The sequence below is a fragment of the Centroberyx affinis genome, unplaced genomic scaffold, assembly GCF_046629955.1.
Source record: "Centroberyx affinis isolate AG114_WGS23_722 - 3 ecotype Tasmania unplaced genomic scaffold, CSIRO-AGI_Caff_v1 ptg003628l_1, whole genome shotgun sequence".
Classification (NCBI taxonomy): Eukaryota; Metazoa; Chordata; class Actinopteri; order Beryciformes; family Berycidae; genus Centroberyx; species Centroberyx affinis.
In genome coordinates, this window is record NW_027281540.1 from 26,985 (window position 1) to 46,985 (window position 20,001).

General features: G+C 43.4%; 1 protein-coding gene across 1 annotated transcript; it reads left to right on the forward strand.

Moving 5' to 3' along the window:
- Positions 1–1,079: 1,079 nt before the first annotated feature.
- On the forward strand, positions 1,080–19,436 carry LOC139661828 (tetratricopeptide repeat protein 27-like; the record flags this gene model as incomplete). Its single annotated transcript, XM_071540394.1, has 5 exons — positions 1,080–1,334; positions 8,360–8,543; positions 11,388–11,517; positions 14,978–15,118; positions 19,334–19,436. Coding segments are annotated over exons 1-5 (649 nt in total), but the record flags the coding sequence as incomplete, so codon positions are not given.
- Between the last annotated feature and the right edge of the window lie 565 nt (positions 19,437–20,001).

The window sequence follows — 20,001 nt, forward strand, 5'->3', positions numbered from 1 at the left end:
GAAAAGATACTGAATGGGCCGGGAGGAGCTTTGTTCAGGACCAGAATTTGACAACAAGCTTTAGAAAAGAGGTGAAAACAGCAACACAGCTGCTGCTGTGTAGATGGTTTATATCATTATGTCTCAATGAAATCTCCACATAGCACACATTAGCTTCAGGATTGGTTATAAGGTCTGATATCGCTTATTGCAGGTTTAACAGCCAAACATAATGTGGCATCCATCTTTTGCTGAAGAAGAAAACATGGACTGCATTTATATATATTTTAAAACATCTAATTTGGGGACCTATAATGCTGGTCCATCTCATGTTAATTTTATTGGTAGTGCAGGGCTCTGTTTCATAGCTACAGTATAATTATTGTTAGTAGTAGCATTGTACAAGTAATAGTGGTAATTTTATCCTCCTAAATTTCACAGCACTTTTCAAAACAGCATTCATTAAGCGTTCATTCTGATGTGCTGATGTCCGCCATCAAACTATGTTCTGTAGCATGTTCTGTAGCACATAGCAAATCTCTACTGGACCCTGACCTCAACCCTACAAACACACACACACACACCTTCCGGGAGTCTGGCTAAGATGACATAATCAAAATGAATCACCCAGTATATATATATATATATATATATTTTAAGCAGGACCTGCCATCATCTCTAAGTCTGCACAGCGATGCAGGCCTGCCAAAATTGAAGGGGGGAAAGTCAACTCTTTCATGTGTGTGTTTATGATATGAATATATTGTGGATTTCATTTTGAGGCCTGTTTTTTTTCTTTCTGGGGACGGGCAGCTTGTGATCTGACACTTCAAAAAGCCACTGATCTAGGCTATGTCATTAAATATAAAGCCCACTTAGAGTTAAATACCTCACCTGTTCTATGGAAATAATTATGTAGCTAACAAGCTATTGTCACTAAATGCGGCATCGCATACCAACCTGCTCCTTAAACCCTAAAGCCCAGTGTTGATGATGGAAGCCTATTGTAGATGCATTGAAAATGACCACAGTCCCTGAGCAAGCACTGATTAGCTTTCCCACAATGCAATGCGCATCTGTCATGGCTGCTCACTGATGCCACTTACACCACATGGGTGGAAATAAACATATTATCATTGATTGAAGAATACCGTAGACTTGCTTCATCAATAAAGCGATTAATCGCCAGCTTTGAACTGCGCCCGTCCCGACTGGAAGGCAGCAGCACATACTTCACTTTAGGAGGAACCACAGTCGTTCAGTGATGCTGCGGGACGTTGAGATCCCCGTTCTCCGAGGCTTTTTAACACCCAGCGAAGCTACGGAATGGAAGCAGAATATTTTCAGCTCTGCAGGTGAGAAACAGCTGTGTCTTTTTTTTTATCATTTTACCATCTATCAAAACTCGCCGCGATCCGATTATGTTATCTGGTGTTCACTGCAGTAGTGACCACACTGTCAGGCTGTTCGCTAGCAAGGCAAAGTGTCATTTGAACGCAGCGACGCGAAAGCTTTTTCCAGCTGATGAAATTCACGGTAGTGGCACGGGTAGTTTGCCCGTTACTGGCGGTGACAGCGGTTTTCTACACCGAGGAGGTAACGTTAATGCCGCGACGACGAATTGACCGCAGGTCCGATAGCAAGTCACAGTAAGTGAAGTCATGTTCATTAGCTAACTTGTTAGCTGGTTGTTAGCTTCATGTTAGAACGTCACGCCAAACCCTATTCAACATTTTGTGAATATAATGTGGCCTTGCTTATGGGCAAAATATAGATATCTCATAAAATGTGACTCAATACCTTTTCTGAATCGTTAAGCACCTCTTTGCATTTCGGCGTACATCCACTTCACCAAGCCGTACTTATTCCAGTAAAATGTCAACTTTTGTAATTATTAGTTCCCCTGTTATAACGTTACTCACAATTTTCATCCATCAAAATAACACCGTGGTGGGCGGTAGCGTGCAGTGTGATGTGCCAATTCTACAAGTTGAATTGTGATTGAAATAAAGTGCTGCTAGCTGGATTACGTAAATGAATTTAGCATAAGACCTTTAACGATTTGTATACGGTCTTAAGTCATGTGCCGTTAAGTATGCATCTATACCGACAAGCAAGGCAGCATTAAACAGACAGATTTTGAATGGAGTTTGGCGTGACCTTCTCTCCATGCAAGAGAGAACGGGATGTATCGGCGGGTTAGCTAGCTTAACTAGCATCGTGGCGAGCCGCCGCACGTTCACATCTGTCAGAATACACAAGCACCGGTCAAACGCTCTGAGCCGAAGCCGGTTAAATTCACCACTTGGTCACGAAATTTGGTTACTTTACTGGCATTATTCAGAAACAACATTACTAAAGCAGTACACAAAATGTCTTTTCTATATACTGTGAGTATCTTTAGACTGCATATTTCACCGACTGGGAGACGTTAAGAGATGTGTTGTCTCTTCTCTGTCATGTCACTGTCCCTTAAATTAAATACCGTCTCACAGCTGCTAACGGTCAGACTGTGGCTGTGACTCCGGTCCCAAACGTCCCAAACCACGGCCAGCCGTTGTTGCTGTTGTCTCGGCTCGGTATGTTGCGGGACTACATCATGTTTCTAATGTGTTGCAGTGGATCAGCATCCGATTAATTTTGCGCAGCCCCCCAGCGGACAGCTGGTGGAGAGAAAACTTCTGCTCCGGTCAAACTGCTCAGTCTGACAGCAAAATGATAGAACAATAACTCACAATGACACACACACATGGTTTTACACTGCTTGGTCGCCATACCTCTTTTTCTTTTTGCTTAAGATGCACAGGGCCTTAGTTTCAACCTATAGAACTAGCTCACTTGGGTATTAACCATATCAAGTCGAGTCTTTGCTGTTGTCAAATAGTGGATTAGAGTTGTCTTCCCACTTGTTCAAAGTAGGGTTAGACTTTTGCTTTGAGGTGATATTGTCCTTTTTTATTAGAAATTGGATATGGCCAGTCTGTGCCATCTAGCACTGATATGATGGAGGTTCTTTCATAACCTGCAATGACACTTTCCTCACCCTGCCTTAAGGAGCTGCTAGTCCCGCTAAAAGGATTTCATTGCTTTCAGTGTCCTATGGTCTAAGTGAGGCTTTGCCAGCTGACAAAATATATATATATATATATGGGTAAACACTGAATGCTGGCAACACTTGGCGTGAAAATTGGCAAATTTAAAGAAGCAAAATTTTAGCTTAATTCTGAAATATATCGGTATCAGCCTTCACAAACCTGTATTGGTCAAACCCTAATGCAGTCTCCACACAGCATTTTATTTTGTGTGCCACCGGGTCAGATTTGGCGGGAAATCTGATGGATTGCTTGCAATGGATTGCAGTGGTTCTCAACATGGGGTCCGGGGACCACCAGGGGTCCTTGACGGGGTTCCAGGGGGTCCCCAGCAAATTGATGAAGGGTTAAACTTCAGCATTATTAACACAATTAGAGAATGTAGAAGAATGACTGTTTTGATCATAGTGTCTCTGTTATCTCTCTACCTACAATACAGATAGTCATGGAATTCTGGACAAAATCATATCTAACAATAAAAATATTCTCAGATTTGGGTCAGAGAGACAAATTCTAATCAAATGGGGGTCCATGGCTCTAATGTGGACTAAATTAGGGGTCTTTTATATGAAAAAGGTTGAGAATCACTGCTTTACGGCGTATTTATAGACATATTTACCGGCATATTTCAACTCTCCACCATGTAGCCACGGCAGCCAGCTTGTGCCACAAAATTTTACGATAAGATTTCACCTGGGGGTAAACGAACCGAGTTTAACACACTGCCCCAGAGTCATTCATACAAAGATGAGCGGTACTCCAACACTGCCAGCACCATTTGGCCTCCCATTCAGCACCATTTGGCCTCCCATTCAGCACCATTTGGTCTCCCATTGCAGGTATCAAAAACGACCAGTTCTCCTTGGCTTCAGAAACAAGTCAGCGGTCTTGTTTCTGGCACCTAATGACTCGGCAAACAACCTCCATTCCTGGCATGTAAGCTACAGTATAGGCTGAGCTCAGTCTACCAATCACCGTCCATAAAAATGTATCCGATCGCACTCTGTGATAAAGCCACCGTGACTCCTTTTCACTTGGCTGATTTTATAGTTTGATTTCAGCTTTTATTCTGTGCAACAGATGTTGTGCTTCTTTGCTCTAGTCAAAGAGAACAGTCATTTTGTACACGAGTTTGTGATGGAATTCAAGTGAAGTGAATGCATATGACAGTGTTACAATGTTGACCTGATAAAGAGTGATATAACAGGGTCGTGTGCAGCAGCGTTTCCCCCAGAACTGTATTCTTGTCCGGGTGGAAAAGCCTCTGAAAGCTTTTAACGTCACGGGACACTAAAACTCTCCATTGAAACCCAGACTAGCAGCTCCTTAAGGCCGGGTGACCCCCTTCACCTATTCAGTAGTAGGGAAACTCTGGGATGCAGCCAGGTTTGTGCGTTTATGAAGTTGAAAGCTCGCCTGTACAAGGGGGAGAAATGACAATGGCTGTCTAAAAAATTCATTGTTGTTCCTCTCATATCCATATTGCCGCTCGAGCCGGTGTGGTTTTGTGAACCTTAGTCTCCATTTGCATTAACTGCAGCTCATTGCCCGGACCTCTCTGAATTACGGACTAATTTGAGGGCCTCGGCCGTGTTTTCCATAATTGCCGCCGGTTCCTCTGAAGAGTAGCTGAAATGTTATTAACGGTGGCGGTGGCCATACCTCGGGCTTTCATTTTCCCCCTCATAAAGCCAAAGCCTTTCTCTTCTCCTCCGCCTCCCCCCCCCCTCCCCACTGTGTGCTATCATGGCAGCCCCTGGGTTTCATTAGATCAGCAGCGAAGGTGAAATATCTCGACGCCTCCTCCTTTACAGGACCGGTCGCACAGCAATTGCCTATTAAAGCCCATAACGGCCATTGTATGGGAGTGATAGCGGTGCCGATTTGGGGTTTGTAATAAGTGGGAGCGGTGTGCCCATTTTTTTAATGCACGTATATCAAGAGTGGCATCGAGACTGTCGGATAGCAATGACAGTCAGCTGGAAATTGTTTGAACTCCCCCCATCAGCAAAATAGATCTTTGTTTTAGCATTCGAGGCATGTCAAGCTGTCAGCCGCTGTCTGGAGATTGGCTGAATGCCGTTCTTTCAGAGCGGAGTGAGTTGAAGGGATTGTTTTTTAGAAGAACAAAGACAATCAGGGGGGAAGGCTGCTGGGAAGTTGCTGTTATTTCGCAGGCGTGACATGTCTTTTTTTGTAAATTAAGCCTGTAGTTTTAGTCTTTTTTTTTTGCTAAAACGTCCTTGTTCTCAGCTTTATTGTGTGTGTGTGTGTGTTAGGGCTGGGCGATATGGTTGAAATCAATATCATGATAATCATAAGGATTTTTCTCCTATCAATATATATCACGATATGGTTCACGTATGCAAAATCACGTTAAATAATCAAATTAATGTTCATCTCATTGAACCGAATGGTAATGTTAGGTGTGATGTCAAACAGAACAGAAATATTCTATACTCGTTTTATGAGTTGTTTTTTTTTTATCAGGGTCTTTTTATTGTAATTTTTCACATTATATCATAGGTCCAAACAGGTCCAACAGAAAACGAAAAGGAAACCCACCCCACCACCCCCCAAATGCCAGACAAACACATATAAACATTACATTACATTATCATGTTGTCAGCTCCCATATCCTCAACAAAGGTTAAGAAAGGCTGCCAAATAGTATGGAATGTCTTAGTAGACCCTCTGACAGTATATCTAATCTTCTTAAGATGGTACATAACTTCCCTGATCCAATGACTATGTCGGTGGAATAGGGTCTTTCCATTTAAACAATATCAGTCTCCTGGCCAGGAAAGAGCAGAAGGCCATTTTATGAGAGTTTTTAAGTAAAATTTGCTTGTCCTCATCAATTTAGACAGCTGAAATGTGTGTCACGATATCAAAATATCTTCATATCATCACGATATGATTCCACTGAAAGACGATAAACGATAATATTGAAATATCGCCCCAGCCCTAGTGTGACTGACTGACTGACTCGCCCGTCCGTGAAAACATTTCGACCGAAGTCGCTCAGGGTCAGCCTGAGTTTTCGCGTTCGGTTACGCAGCTCACAACGCTCAAACCGCTTCCCCTCTTATCTCGCTCCGTTCTCTCCCTCCCTCCCTCCCTCCCTCCCTCCTCTCTCTCTCCGCCGGGGGAACACGATGCAATCAATGCTAATGAGCCCAGCCAGTCTCCCTCCTCAAATAAAGACCTTAATGAAAGCTGGGGAGACGTTTGACGCCGAGCGCGCCCCGGGGGGCAACGCGATCACTCCTGGCCGGGAAGCCGCGGCCCTCCTCCCAGCCCTCCTTACCGTCCTTCTCATAAATCAACGTTTTCCTCACCGCCGCCCTCGTCCTCTTAAACAGACACCGGAGTGCGTATGTTCGCGTGGGCGTGCGTCGGCTTTATCTGCGGGGAACGGTTCGATATACTCATCGACTTAATGAGAATACGGAGTTAGATTAAACAGCCGCTGCAAAAACAATATAAGACAAATGAGTGGGAGAGGATTGTCGAGGTGGCGAGAGCTTCGGAGCGAGGCGCGGCGCTTCATTTTCCCCGACCGTGCTTTGCTGGCTTTTGTACGGCAGGCAAGGGGGGGGGGAAGTAGAACAAAGTGCAATAACTCAATGCTCTTGATGGTGTTCCTTTTTCAGAGCTTTATTTTGTAAAGCAAATAAGAAATCCTGTGAGGTTGGTTTAGCCAAAGACTAAACGCACCCGTCGTTCTCAATGGCTGCAAGCAAGATAGAACTTCCCAGCTTCAGCATTGACCGCCGGTTCGGTTTTGGGGAACAGACCACCAAAATACAGTGTTTTCCGGCAGCCGTGACCTGCAGGACCGACCAGCCGATCTTCTATTTGTCCTGCTGTGTTGTGTCAAATGCTCCAAGTGAACGCTAGTGGTGTCATATGCCAGTGATTCTCAACCTTTTTCATATCAAGGACCCTAATTTAGTCCAGATTAAAGCCCCCATTTGATGAGATTTTGTCTCTCGGACCCAAATCTGAGAATATTTTTATTGTTAGATATGATTTTGTCCAGAATCCCATGACTATCTGTATTGTAGGTATATAGATAACTGTGAAACTATGATCAAAACAGTCATTCTTCTACATTCTCTAATTGTAGTTTGAAGTTTAACAATTCATCAATTTGCTGGGGACCCCCTGGAACCACCTCAAGGACCCCTGGTGGTCCCCGGACCCCACGTTGAGAATCACCGTCATATGCTGTGCATCAAAAGACCTGTCCTATCTGTCCAGGGCTTAAAGAGTAACTAAACCTCAAACCCAAATCTTTGGTGAAGCCTGACATCTAATGGTGAAAGGTAGGGTACTGAACTGGCCATCTGCTATTGGCTGGTCTTTGGTGCCAGGTGATGTCACCTTCCATAGAGATCAACAGGTGGTGATATCACCTGGCACCAAAGGTCAGCCAATAACAGATGGCCAATTCAGTACCCTACTTTTTACCAGTAGATGCCAGGCTTCACTACAGATTTTGGTTTGGGGTTTAGTTAGTCTTTAAGGGTGCGATCACACCTGTAGTTTGTTTTCTTTGGTCTGAGCCATAGTGGAAAAGTTGCCTTTGTTGTCTTTTTGTATTTTGTTCATTTAGGTTCACACTGACCAATCACAGATGAACCAGGGCTTGTACAAACAAATCTGATTCCAGTCCCTGTAACTTTAGCTACGCATAATGGACTTGTCTGTGCTCTTTGCAGTAATTGATCTTCTCTAGTTTTCATACCAGCTAAAAACACATGAAGAAGTAGATGAATACTAGCATCAGACTGTGGTTTGCCCGTGGTTAATTTTGCTATGCTAGACTTTCCGAGAGTGAGGAAATGCTGGCTATCAGATATCAACATCCATCTCCTTTCACCAGGGACAGTCAACTAGGGCTGAACGATTTTGAAAAAACATCTAATTGCGATTATTTTGACTGATACTGCAATTGCGATATGATTCGCGATATTAGAGGGAATGATAATTTTTACATCATTATTCTCGTTTTCATTGAAAAACATATTGAAATGATTATGGTGTGATTTTTGCGGGGATCTGTACCGAACAAAGATGTTTTCTTAAGTCTGTAGAATATGATGTGTAGGCCAGGACATCTCTGTAGAAAATTGCAGTAGGCCATATTGCGATGTCGATAAAATTTTGATTAATTGTTCAGCCCTACAGTCAACCATGTGCCATGGATAGGCTTGGGCCGATATTCAAACATGCTTGGTGTGAACATGCTCTAACTCATGTGAAACATTTGCCGTTTCCAGAGGCGGGTTCTCTGCTGCAGTCCGTGTTGGAGGGGGATTTTGAGGCCGTGCTGCTGAGCCCCCTGGTGTTGGACTTGCTGGGCGGAGACGGTACCTGCGGCGACGGGGAGGACATCGAGGCCTACGTGGAGAGACGGGTCCTGCTCTATCTGACTGACCCCACCAAAGACGACAAGGCCGACAGGTAACACAGCAGGGCGGGACTCCGACCGTCCGTCCGCTTGATACAGGACTAGCTGAGTTCTGAAATTCCACAAATATGTTTTAACTGGCTAAAAGCAGCTGGTAGAGTAAACAAGATCATCAGCCAGCCATGTCGCCGAAAAGTACCGCCGGATCTTAACCAATAGCGGTTTTATGCCAATATGATTTAGCCTACTTTGACATATTAATCTCTCACACTGCGAGTCCCATGCTTTTGATCCAGTTCCATGGGGAAATAACGGATCCAGTTAGTAATAGTTCAATCTTGAGGATGATCTATCTGTGGAATGGAGCAGAAATTGGATCCCTGTTATCTCTTGGATTGAGATTATGATATTGGTTAAATGTAATTAGCTAAAAAGATAAGTGTTTAGGCTACATAGTGCATAGTTCAAAGCATGAAAAGCTGCTTTTCCAGCGCAGTGCACATTGGTATGCGATATAGCCATAAATTCCTGGCAATGATGTGTTCTCAGTCTTGGACTGTGTTAGAAACTAAGTATTTATCTTGCTGTGAAAGATGAAAAAATGTAATTTTCGGGGCGTCCTGGTGGCTCGGTGGTCTGGGGTGCGTATCATGTGGCCGCGATGTTCCGGGTTAGAATCTGGCCTGGGACCTCTGTTGCATGTCACTGCCCTCTCTCTCTCCTACTCTTTCCTGTCTATCTCTATTGTAAACTATCACAATAAGGGCAAAAAGCGCAAAAAATATACAAAAAACCTTAAAACTAATTAAACTATTCCGAGACCAAATATGTGAATTGCTACCATTGGAAAAACTGACTCTGGAGTTACAGAATTGTGGAGTTACAGAATTGTGGATCTATTTTCAACACTTTGCTGTAACAATTTATTAACTATCATCACTGTCCCTTCTGTCATGCCACCATGGTACATTAGCATAAGTGGTTATGTTTAATATATCTTGGTGATTATGGCGGGACCTTTGGCAGCTCAAGTGCCTCTTGTTTATAATTCATTTTCTTTTTTTTTGCTTCAGGGTAATTCCACACTAATGTCAACCTCAGCTTGAAAATATAGTTATTTTTTAATTACATTATTAGTGTTATTGTAATGACGTGGGACTATTAATGTTGGGACTTTTCCAAAAAAAAAAAAAAACAAAACTCATCCGCTTTTATTGTGAAGGAGGGAGCTGAGCGTATCACAAAGCTGTTCTCCGGCTGAGAGGAGCTGACTGTTCCTTCCTTCTCCCTCCGCCGCCTCTCTCTTCCTGCTGTCATGAATTATTAATTTTTAATAAGGACAGCTTAACATCTCCCTTTTCTCCCTCCCGGGGGGAGGAAACGGTCCGCGGGCAAATCTGGATTGCAGCACGCGTCGCTAGTCCTTTCCCTTCCTTTGTATTGGATCCATCTTCCTCTCTTCTATCACCTCCCATCACTTTCTCGGCCTGATAGATAGGCAGCTAGGCGTGTCGGCGGTCGCGGCCCGTTCTTAAAGCCCTGTAATTGCCCTCGGAGCGAGGCGGAGGCTAAAGAGGGCTGTCGTCGCTATGCTTCTCCCCCCCCCCCCCCCCCCCCCCCCCGCTCCCACCTGTCCGCTTGAATAAGAGTCTCAGGGAGGATTCGGCCCCCGCTCGGTGTGAAACGCGACAATGAAAACTTGCCTTTTCTTGTTTCTGGATTTCAAATAACCGTTAAATCAGATGTTCCCTTTTGTTGGGCAGGTGGTGTCTGATGGTTCGTTGTTCGGCGGTGCCTCGGTGCAAAGTTCAGCACTGCCTCTCTGCTCTCCGCTCTACTTGCTGAGGCAAGAGAAGGGAACTGTTAAGTCTTCTTGGCCCATAAGGTGCCATTTGTTCGCATTTTCGTTTACTCGAGCTGAAAGTTGGCACGGGTCCTTTAAAGTCACAATGAAATTGAGAATAGCTTTCATCTTGTTAACTACCGTATTTCCTCTAATATTGGCCCGGGCCTTTATTTACCTCAACTGCAGAGGGTACCAGGAAGCAGGCTTATATTAGAGACAGTCCTTTATTTCTAATTCCCTCTGTTTGATAAGTATATTTGCTCATATTTTAGTATGAAGCCTCCTTGTTTTCTGATCTGCTTCTGTTGGGGTTTGTTAGGTAGCCGTTTTTTTTGTTACTGCGACGCATTACGATAATTACGGTAATCGACGACGGCACGATCCAGAGACTTCCGCCGGGCACCAGGAGTTTCCACCGTTGTTTTTAGCTGTGACCAGCAGCTCTACAGCTCGCTCTGTCGGTTGGTCGGTTGGTTCACAAAAATGTCCCCACCCTTTGGCCTATAGCTGCACAGTGTGTGTACGTGGTTGCAGCTATTGCGAATTCACGCTTGTTTTGTTTCCTTTTTTTTAATTTGGGGCCGGCCTTTATTTGTTCGTGTCGACCACGCCCCCGGCCATTATCGGAGACCCGGCTTTTAATTGCCTACCGGCCACTGTTAGAGGAAATACTGTAAGTAACCTTTACCTATTTAACAATAAATGACAAAAAATATAGATTTTCTTGTAGTTTTATATCAAAATCCACCAGTAGGTGTACAACAGAAAATATTCAACCAATAAAACTGTCACAGATTTTTGAACAATCCACCAACAGCCCACGCTGCCATACTCCATCGCCACCATTGTTGTTTACATTTCTGCTGTGTCACATCTTGCTTATGTTGCCCCCCCCTTGGATCAGCCTGCAATACTGTGGTCAGTCTGTCCGTTTTGTGGACAGGCCTTATTCCTAGCCAGATGTTTCTCGCAGTGTGAATATTGCATCCATTCTCTCCAGCACTTCTTCGCAATCAGTCAAACGTGTGTCTTTTTTCCCCTCCTCCTTTAGGGACGTGGCGGTGATGGTCCTGGCCGTCGCTTGCCTCCACATGTTTGTCCAGAGTAACTGGACCGGCCCCCCGGTGTCCCTCCATGTCCCTGACCTGCTGCCCCCGGCTCTTCTCTCCTCCCTCTCTGAGGTACAACACCGTCTCATCATCACTTTTCTTCTACTTTTGCGCTGTATATCATCAGTGACCTGCACAAAACTTGCATCACCTAGTTTCCAGGAAAGGTAAACTCACTGGAGAAAACTGTAGAAAAGCTTTTATGACCAAGCTGAACTACTGATATTGGATTGTTAATGTCAAAAATACTTGGTCATCAATGGCAATATCAGCTAAGAATTTGATTGGAAAGTGATGGAAAATGAAATGAAAATGTATTTCCTCAATTCTTGAAAGGTTGTTAGATGGAGGACATTGATATGCTATGCTATATATGCCATATGTTTACTCTGTGACCCCTGACATAACAAATGAATGAATGAATTGAATGAATGACTGATGAAAACATTGAAAACAAGGTGTGATACCATACAGCATCTGTAACTGGAAACTCAGAAATGTTTAAGATTGCTGTTCTTGAAATCTTACTGTCTCAGATCTAGCTGTGTCTAGCGATTTGAACAATGCCGTGTTGCCATAGAGAACCTTTCTGCCGGATTAGAAGGTTTATGCATTTGAATATAATAAAGAGATTCCCATACCCACCTCTTTCACAGGTGCTGGACCAGGATTAAACTCCAGTTCATTTACAACACTTGCTCCACCAAACAAAATGTTTAGTTGCCTCTCGAAAGTCGGTGGAAACTTGGAAATTATTTGGCACAAGGGTTCGACCAATATCGGTTTGCCAATATTGGCATTTTATTAAAAATTGAATACTGGCCTTTCATTAAACATTGGTTATTAGCCAGTTAGTGTTCTCCACCTCTGATATGATGTAGTTTGATTGATTACACATTTATTCTATAAATGATCAATACTACATAGGGCTGGGCGATAATTCAATATTATCGTTTATCGTCTTTCAGTGGAATCATATCGTGATGATATGAAGATATTTTAATATCGTGACACACATTTCTGCTGTCTAAATTGATGATGACAAGCAAATTTTACTTAAAAACTCTCATAAAATGAGGTATGGTAGGAATATTATTTGAATATTTCTGTTCATATCACACCTAACATCACCATTCGGTTCAATGAGATGAACATTAATTTGATTATTTAACGTGATTTTGCATACATGAACCATATCGTGATATATATTGATATTGAGAAAAATCCTTATGATTATCATGATATTGATTTCAACCAAATCGCCCAGCCCTAGGTTAGACCAATATCGGTTTGCCAATATTGGAATTTTATTAAAAATTGAATACTGTCCCTTCATTAAAAATTGGATTGAATTTATTGTATAACTGATCAATACTACACTTTTTGGCTTTAGGAATCCCTTAACCATAATCCAAAAGTATCTGTATGGCCTTCAAAAGCCCATATCAGTCAAACCCCATGTGTCACATTTAGCTTTTTTTGGTGCAGCAAAGTGTTTGTATTAAAACAGATGTTTCTCTGCTGTTGATTCATTTACAGTTATTTGGGCCATGATAAGGCTTGTTGTGTATCTGCGTGTGTGTGTGTACACCCAATCGCGAGGCGTTCGCCGCCGTCCGACAGTGTGACGAACGGCGGGAACAGGTGACCCCCCCCCCCCCCCCTCAGCGCCCTCTGCTCTGGGTAATGAGGCCGCACGGAGCCGGCCGAGCCGCGGCGGAAGCAGGGGGAGCCGTGGGCAGGGCGCGGGGGCGCGGGGGCGGAGGAGCGCCGGGGTAACGAAGCCTCTCCGGGGTCCCAATTACGCCGGGTCGAGGAGATCCTTCCTTCCTCTCTGCACCGCGACACCGAGGGCCGTATAGTGCGTTTCACACCGCCATCACACCAGAGGAGAGGGCCGTTTTCTCTTTTGTCGAGGAATTTCCCTCAGCGGCGGTGATTTATCTGCACTGTCACATGAAAGGAGCCTCCATACATGTATGATGGCACAGTCAAAAGGCAGTGAATTTAACTCATCTAGGGACTAGAGAAGAAAAAGTGAAATGTGATGGAAAATCGAATTCATATGAAGTTTTTTCCAACTTAAGTGAAAGGTGGCCATGGTGAAATAGATGATCACAGAGGTGAAATTGGGTCGTTGCAGCAGCCAATAATAACAGGATATAGCAATGAAAATAGAATATAAAAATGAATATACCAAATGGGGGCATATAAACCAGTGGTTCTCAACGTGGGGTCCGGGGACCACCAGGGACCCTTGAGAGGGTTCCAGGGGGTTCCCAGCAAATTCAGAAGTTGTTAAACTTCACCATTATTTCAATTAGAAAATGTAGAAGAATGACTGTTTTGATCATAGTTTCTCTGTTATCTCTCAACCTACAATACAGATAGTCATGGAATTCTGGACAAAATCATATCTAACAATAAAAATATTCTCAGACTTGGGTCTGAGACAAAAATCTCATCTCATCAAATGGGGGGTCCGTGGCCCTCATGCGGACTACATTAGGGGTCCTTGATATGAAAAAGGTTGAGAATCACTGATATAAACATATGAAATTGGCAATTCCAACATTAAAACACATGACATGAAAGTATGAAAAGATCCGGATTACAGCATGGGAAGGCGGTGCAAAATAGCAGCAATCGAATTTATTTACTTCGAAAAACGTGAATGAAAAAGATGTGTATGAGAATATACCAAGGAATATGAAATATGTGCAGTGTGAAATACATTATAAATATATAGATATATAGAGTATATGTGCAATAGAGATGGGACGATATGTTTATATCATGATACGATTCGATACGCGATATGGAGTTCGCGATTCGATACAACGTTACGATTTAACAAATAAAAGTTCAATATACAGTATCAAAAATTAATTTTTCACCTGTAGATAATGCGTAAATGTGCAGATTTGCTTATGTGCATTGCTAGCTGTCTCCTTATTCAAAACTCTAGATGGAGAAATAGTCAATTGTGCAGAATATTTGAGCAGATGTGGTATTTGTTGAGTGGTGAAGAGGAATTATACGACATATTTTCATACATTGTGGTGTCGATCCTAACTCTTAACTGTTCAGCTCTCTCTTCCAGGCCCGAATAGAGGCTTTGCACATCAGTCAACAATGTGTTTTTATATGGAGTTTATCTCTTTGCATACAGGGAAACTCACTGTGCTTTTAGGTTTACTTCTATCCAAACCCTCTGTCCCTTTTCCTCCTCCTCTCTTTCCTAAACCCAGCTCCCTGATAGAGACCTATTCCTGGACACATTACCCCCCCCCCCCCCACACACACACACACCCACCACCACCATCATCACCACGCATACACATACCCTTACTTTGACTAGGCATTTTCTAAACTGTCCACCACTCGCTTTCTGTCCTCTAGCTCCCCCCCCCCCCCCCCCCCCAACCAGCCTGCCGCCGGTCCTAATCTCAGAGAGCCAGGGAAACAGAAATCTTTGTCACTTGTCAGGAGAGATTACCTGGCCCAAACCTCCCATATCTCTGTCTCCCAGCCCCAGGCCCTGACCGAGGCTCTCCACAGGAGCCTCCTCCTGGACGGGGAGTCGGTGTACAGCCTGGTGGCCAACCCCTTCGTCCTCCTCCTGGCCCGGGTCATCCTGCTCAACTGCTCCTCGAAGATGGACAGCCTCCAGGTAAGACCGCATCTGTCACAACTATCTCTCTCTTTTAAAGGATTAAGTTTTCGGGAGATAATTCCCTTGGTCAGCTTAGCCATGAGAACATAGACACCAAAATCATTCGTGTGTCCCCGGTAGATCATGTAGTCGCGTGATAACAGTGACACTAACGGAATTGTATCCAATTCCGGCCACTCGGTCACTTGTTTACCAGCATTTTTATACAGAGTTCCCAACCGAAAGCTAAGTGTCGTAAATTCATACACATTTCAGAAGCTAGGTATCGAATTTCATAAATATCTATACACATTTAAGCATATAAAACACTAAGTTACGAACTTAGTCACGAACAAGAAGCGGGAAGCCTTAAATCCCACTTTGGGCGGCAGTTACTTCATGTAGAGAATCAGTATCGGCTGATAAATGGAAAAATAAGAGCTTTGAGTTCATAGCCTGCACTTCTTACAAGTATCTGTAACACTGTGAAGGTACAGGAAGGGTTAATAAAGGGTTAATATCGAGTATATGAATACACCGACACGGACGAAAGTAAGTGTCCGGAATTGGATACGAATTTTGAATCTCAAAAATAGGTGTGCTATCATCCATTTGCAGGGACTGGAAGAAAATCCATTCCAAGTTAAGGTAAAAGCGATATTAAACTTTAAAAAAGACAGATGGAGGATTGTTCATTTGTGAGAAAATTCAGCGAAAACAGTACGGGATGAAATATATTGGTATTTGATTGTGATTTTGTTGGTCATATGCTGTCCGGAATTGGATACCCTGATGTTAGTTACTTTGCTATATTAGCTTCCCGGTTCGTTAGCTAGCTAACTAGTCGTATGTTAACATTAATGTGTTGCTTTACAGATTTAGTCTCATGGCCAGTTGGCTAGCTAACAAAGCCAAAATTAGCTGTTAAGGTTAACTGAGCTGACTCTTCTCAAGCTACATCTTGGAATGTTCTGGAGTAGAGTCTAGGGCTAAAGATGAGACGGTTTGCTGTGTCACAGTAACCTACATTTGGAAACAAATAGAGCTGCAACAATTAATCGATTAATCGATTAGTTGTCAACTATCAAATTAATCGCCAACTATTTTGATAATCGATTAATCGGTTTGAATAATTTTTTAAGATGTGAATATTTTCTGGTTTCTTTCCTCCTCTATGACAGTAAACTGAATATCTTTGGGTTGTGGACAAAACAAGACATTTGAGGACGTCATCTTGGGCTTTGGGAAACACTGATCCACATTTTTCACCATTTTCTGACATTTTATAGACCAAACAACTAATTGATTAATCGAGAAAATAATCGTTAGTTGCAGCCCTAGAAACAAATCCACCTCATCAGATCATTCACTTTTACTTATAAGGTAAATGAATGGACCTACACTCACACCACAACAATCTTTTTCAGGAATCTCTTCTTTTTCTACATTGGTTGTTATATATTTAGACATTATTTGTGCACGGCCAGTTCTCCAACGGTCCTCGATGATGGTGTCGGACGTGGTTGACAGATTTGCAAAGCCTCTGTTGTCTCTTGCCAGCTTGCTCATCAATCTAACAATTTGTTTATTCACCTATACACACAGTCAAACCCCTGCTTTCTGCCTCTCTGCCTCCCTTGTGATTGCTCAGATTGGCATGTTGATAAATTAATTGTATTCCGGTTTTCTTGAGTGGAATGCAAAACAGATAGATAAATGGGTTGATGGGTAACAAAATGAAAAGCATACAAAATTAGCAATGTACATAAGTATTCATGCATGAGGCAGGCTGGTACATGTGTACATACTGTATACTGATGTTACTGGACGCCCAACCCATTAATGTTTCATTGGCCTAATGGGTGATATAACTACATATATATATAGAAAGCCTGGGATATAGAGAAGGCCAGGGATGTGTCTGAATATGTTGAGTAGGTTTTGACTGATATGGGGTTTTGGAATGAGGCTGCTGATAGATAGATAGATTAGGTCAGAGAAGTCCAGTTCAGTTTAGATCAGTGATTCTCAACCTTTTTCATATCAAGGACCCCTAATTTAGTCCACATTTGGGCCACGGACCCCCATTTGATGAGACTTTGTCTCCCTGACCTAAATCGGAGAATATTTTTGTTGGTAGATATGACTTTTGTTCAGAATTCCAAGACTATCTGTATTGTAGGTGGAGAGATAACAGTGAAAGCATGACCGAAACAGTCATTCTTCTACATTCTCTAATTGTGTTAACTTCTTGTAAGTGAAATAATGGTGAAGTTTAACAATTCATCAATTTGCTGGGGACCCCCTGGAACCCCCTCAAGGACCCCTGGTGGTCCCCCGACCCCTCGTTGAGAACCACTGGTTTAGACCATGGGACACTAAAACACCCTGGATAATAATAATTTATGCATGCTTGTGTGTAATCTGACGAAACTATCACATTAGAATCAATTCAGGTTAAGGCCTTCCCATTAACAACCAGTGTACTATTGATCAATTCTACATCAAATACATAATCAATCAAACCTGAATCATATTCATCACATCAGAGGTTTACAACACTAACTGGACCAGATCTGATTTGTAATGAAAGGCCAATATCGGCTCCATATATTAGTCTAACCCCAGTGTTGAGTTTTAATACTTGACCCACCCACACACACACACACACACACGCATGTCCATTCGAATGAAGCTTTCCAGGTGAAACTGACTTTTCTCCCGAAAGCCGGTGAGTATAAAGAGTCGGTCTCAGCCAGGGACCTCAGCCTCCCCGCCATTCCATAGCCTTTTATATGCTAATGAGCTATAGGGGAATTAATTACCAACGCCGTTTTTTCCACTAAGCATCAGGGGAGTCGGGGGGGCTGACTAGCTCAAGGACACGCTGTCCGCTGCCACTAACCACCACCACTCCTACCACAGAAAGTTTTCCATCCATCCCCCCCCCCCCCCCCCACCCCTATACGCTCTGTTCATCCGTATTACACAACAGCAAACGTGGGAGGAGACAGAGGGAAGCGCCCTGCTCGTCCGCGTACCACCTACTTCCGATGAGACAGGTGTGTGTGTGTGCGTGTGCCGGAGGATATTGATTCTGTGAGACGTACAGTTTAGAGCGCCATGTGACCACGCGGCGGGGGGGTCATCTCGCATCGGAAATGAGGCGGGAGATATCCGGCCTGACACGCAAATAGGCTTTTTTTTTTTTTTTTTTTTTTTACACGGTTCACCCGCCCGCTCTCCCCCGATACTGAACGAGTACAGTGGGTGGGTGGGGGGGTGGGGTAAGAGGAGAGAAAGCCCTTACATGGCTGCGAGCCGTTCATATCCCCCCCCCCCCCCCCTCCCTCCCTGCCACTTTGCGTTTGGGTCAGACGCGAGCCCGAAAAAAAGCGAAGGAGTTGGCTATTTTTAAGGCTTGGTCAGCACTTAGTTGTGGATGTTGGTGTTTTATTGGTGCTAAAGGGGCCTCAAGAGCAGCCTGTTATTTATTTAGGCCTACCTACACATTTCCACATGTACTCTCTGACCTCGCGTACACGGTCATACTCTTTAACACGCCTCTTTCTTGTAGTTTCGGTCGTGTTCTGAGCTCGCCCAGCCCTCGCACCGGTCATGTAAATATATGGGAATTTTGATATATTCTCCGCCACAGTCAGGGAATAGCATTTTACAGAAATAAAGCAGGATGCATCTTCCGACTTTTTCCACACACAGTCGTCGCATTGGATCGGTGGTTCTCAACGTGGGGTCCCGGGGACCACCAGGGGTCCTCGAGGGGGTTCCAGTGGGGTCCGCAGCAAATTGATGAATTGTTGAACTTCACCGTTATTTCGTTTAGAAGAAGTTAACACCATTAGAGAATGTAGAAGAATGACTGTTCTGATCATAGTTTCACTGTTATCTCTCTACCTACAATACAGATAGTCATGGGATTCTAGACAAAATCATATCTGACTATAAGAATATTCTCAGATTTGAGTCTGAGAGACAAAATTCTCATCAAATGGGGGTCCGTGGCCCTAATGTGGACTAAATTAGGGGTCCTTGATATGAAAAAGGTTGAGAATCACTGCCTTAGACACACAGGGGGGCCCCAGGCTTACTCACCCCATCGTCTGCTTATTTACTCTTCCTGTTTGCGTTCGGTTTACGGACTGAGCAGTTTTGTCGTTTACTCTCACAAATTCTCACTTATTTCTTCTCTTCTTTGTGTGTGTGCTTGTGTAGCTACTACCCTGGTGGACCCTGCGCTATGTAAACCTCCACCAGCAGATCTTGGAAGCGCGCTCGCCACAGCTCCTCAGCTTGGCCCAAAGCAGCATGGAGAAAGGTCCGTGGAGACACACACACACACACACACACACACACACATACAAATGCATGCCATTCACATCAGCTGTACCCATCTCATGAGTTCGATTGGTAGATTGGGCCACAGTTGAGCCTCTCAAACACACACCAGGGTGGCTCCTTTTTATTAAAAATCTTAATTTTAATTTTGTTTAACATTGCCTTTGGGTCTTAAATACAGTTTCAGATGTCTTAGAAATGTTGCGTTTTCTTTTCTACTCTACTTTGATGACTCTTTTTGTGAGAAATCTCCCCAGGCACAGACGTATATTTTTTTGGGACGATATATCGAAATTCAATGACAAATGAATTGTGTTATTCTGCTGTAGTAATCACAAATGAGACGGCTCGCCCATCACAATTTCACAAGCTCTCCATTGGAATTATATTATTTGCACTTTGTAATGACATTTTTAAATTGTTGTTTTCATTCTAGCGAGCCCAGTGCCATCGCTAGAAAGATTTGTGGCTCAGAGATAAACAGCTGCACAGTCAGATTTTGTCATAATTTTACTTTTATTACATTGTATCGTGGTTGTATCGAG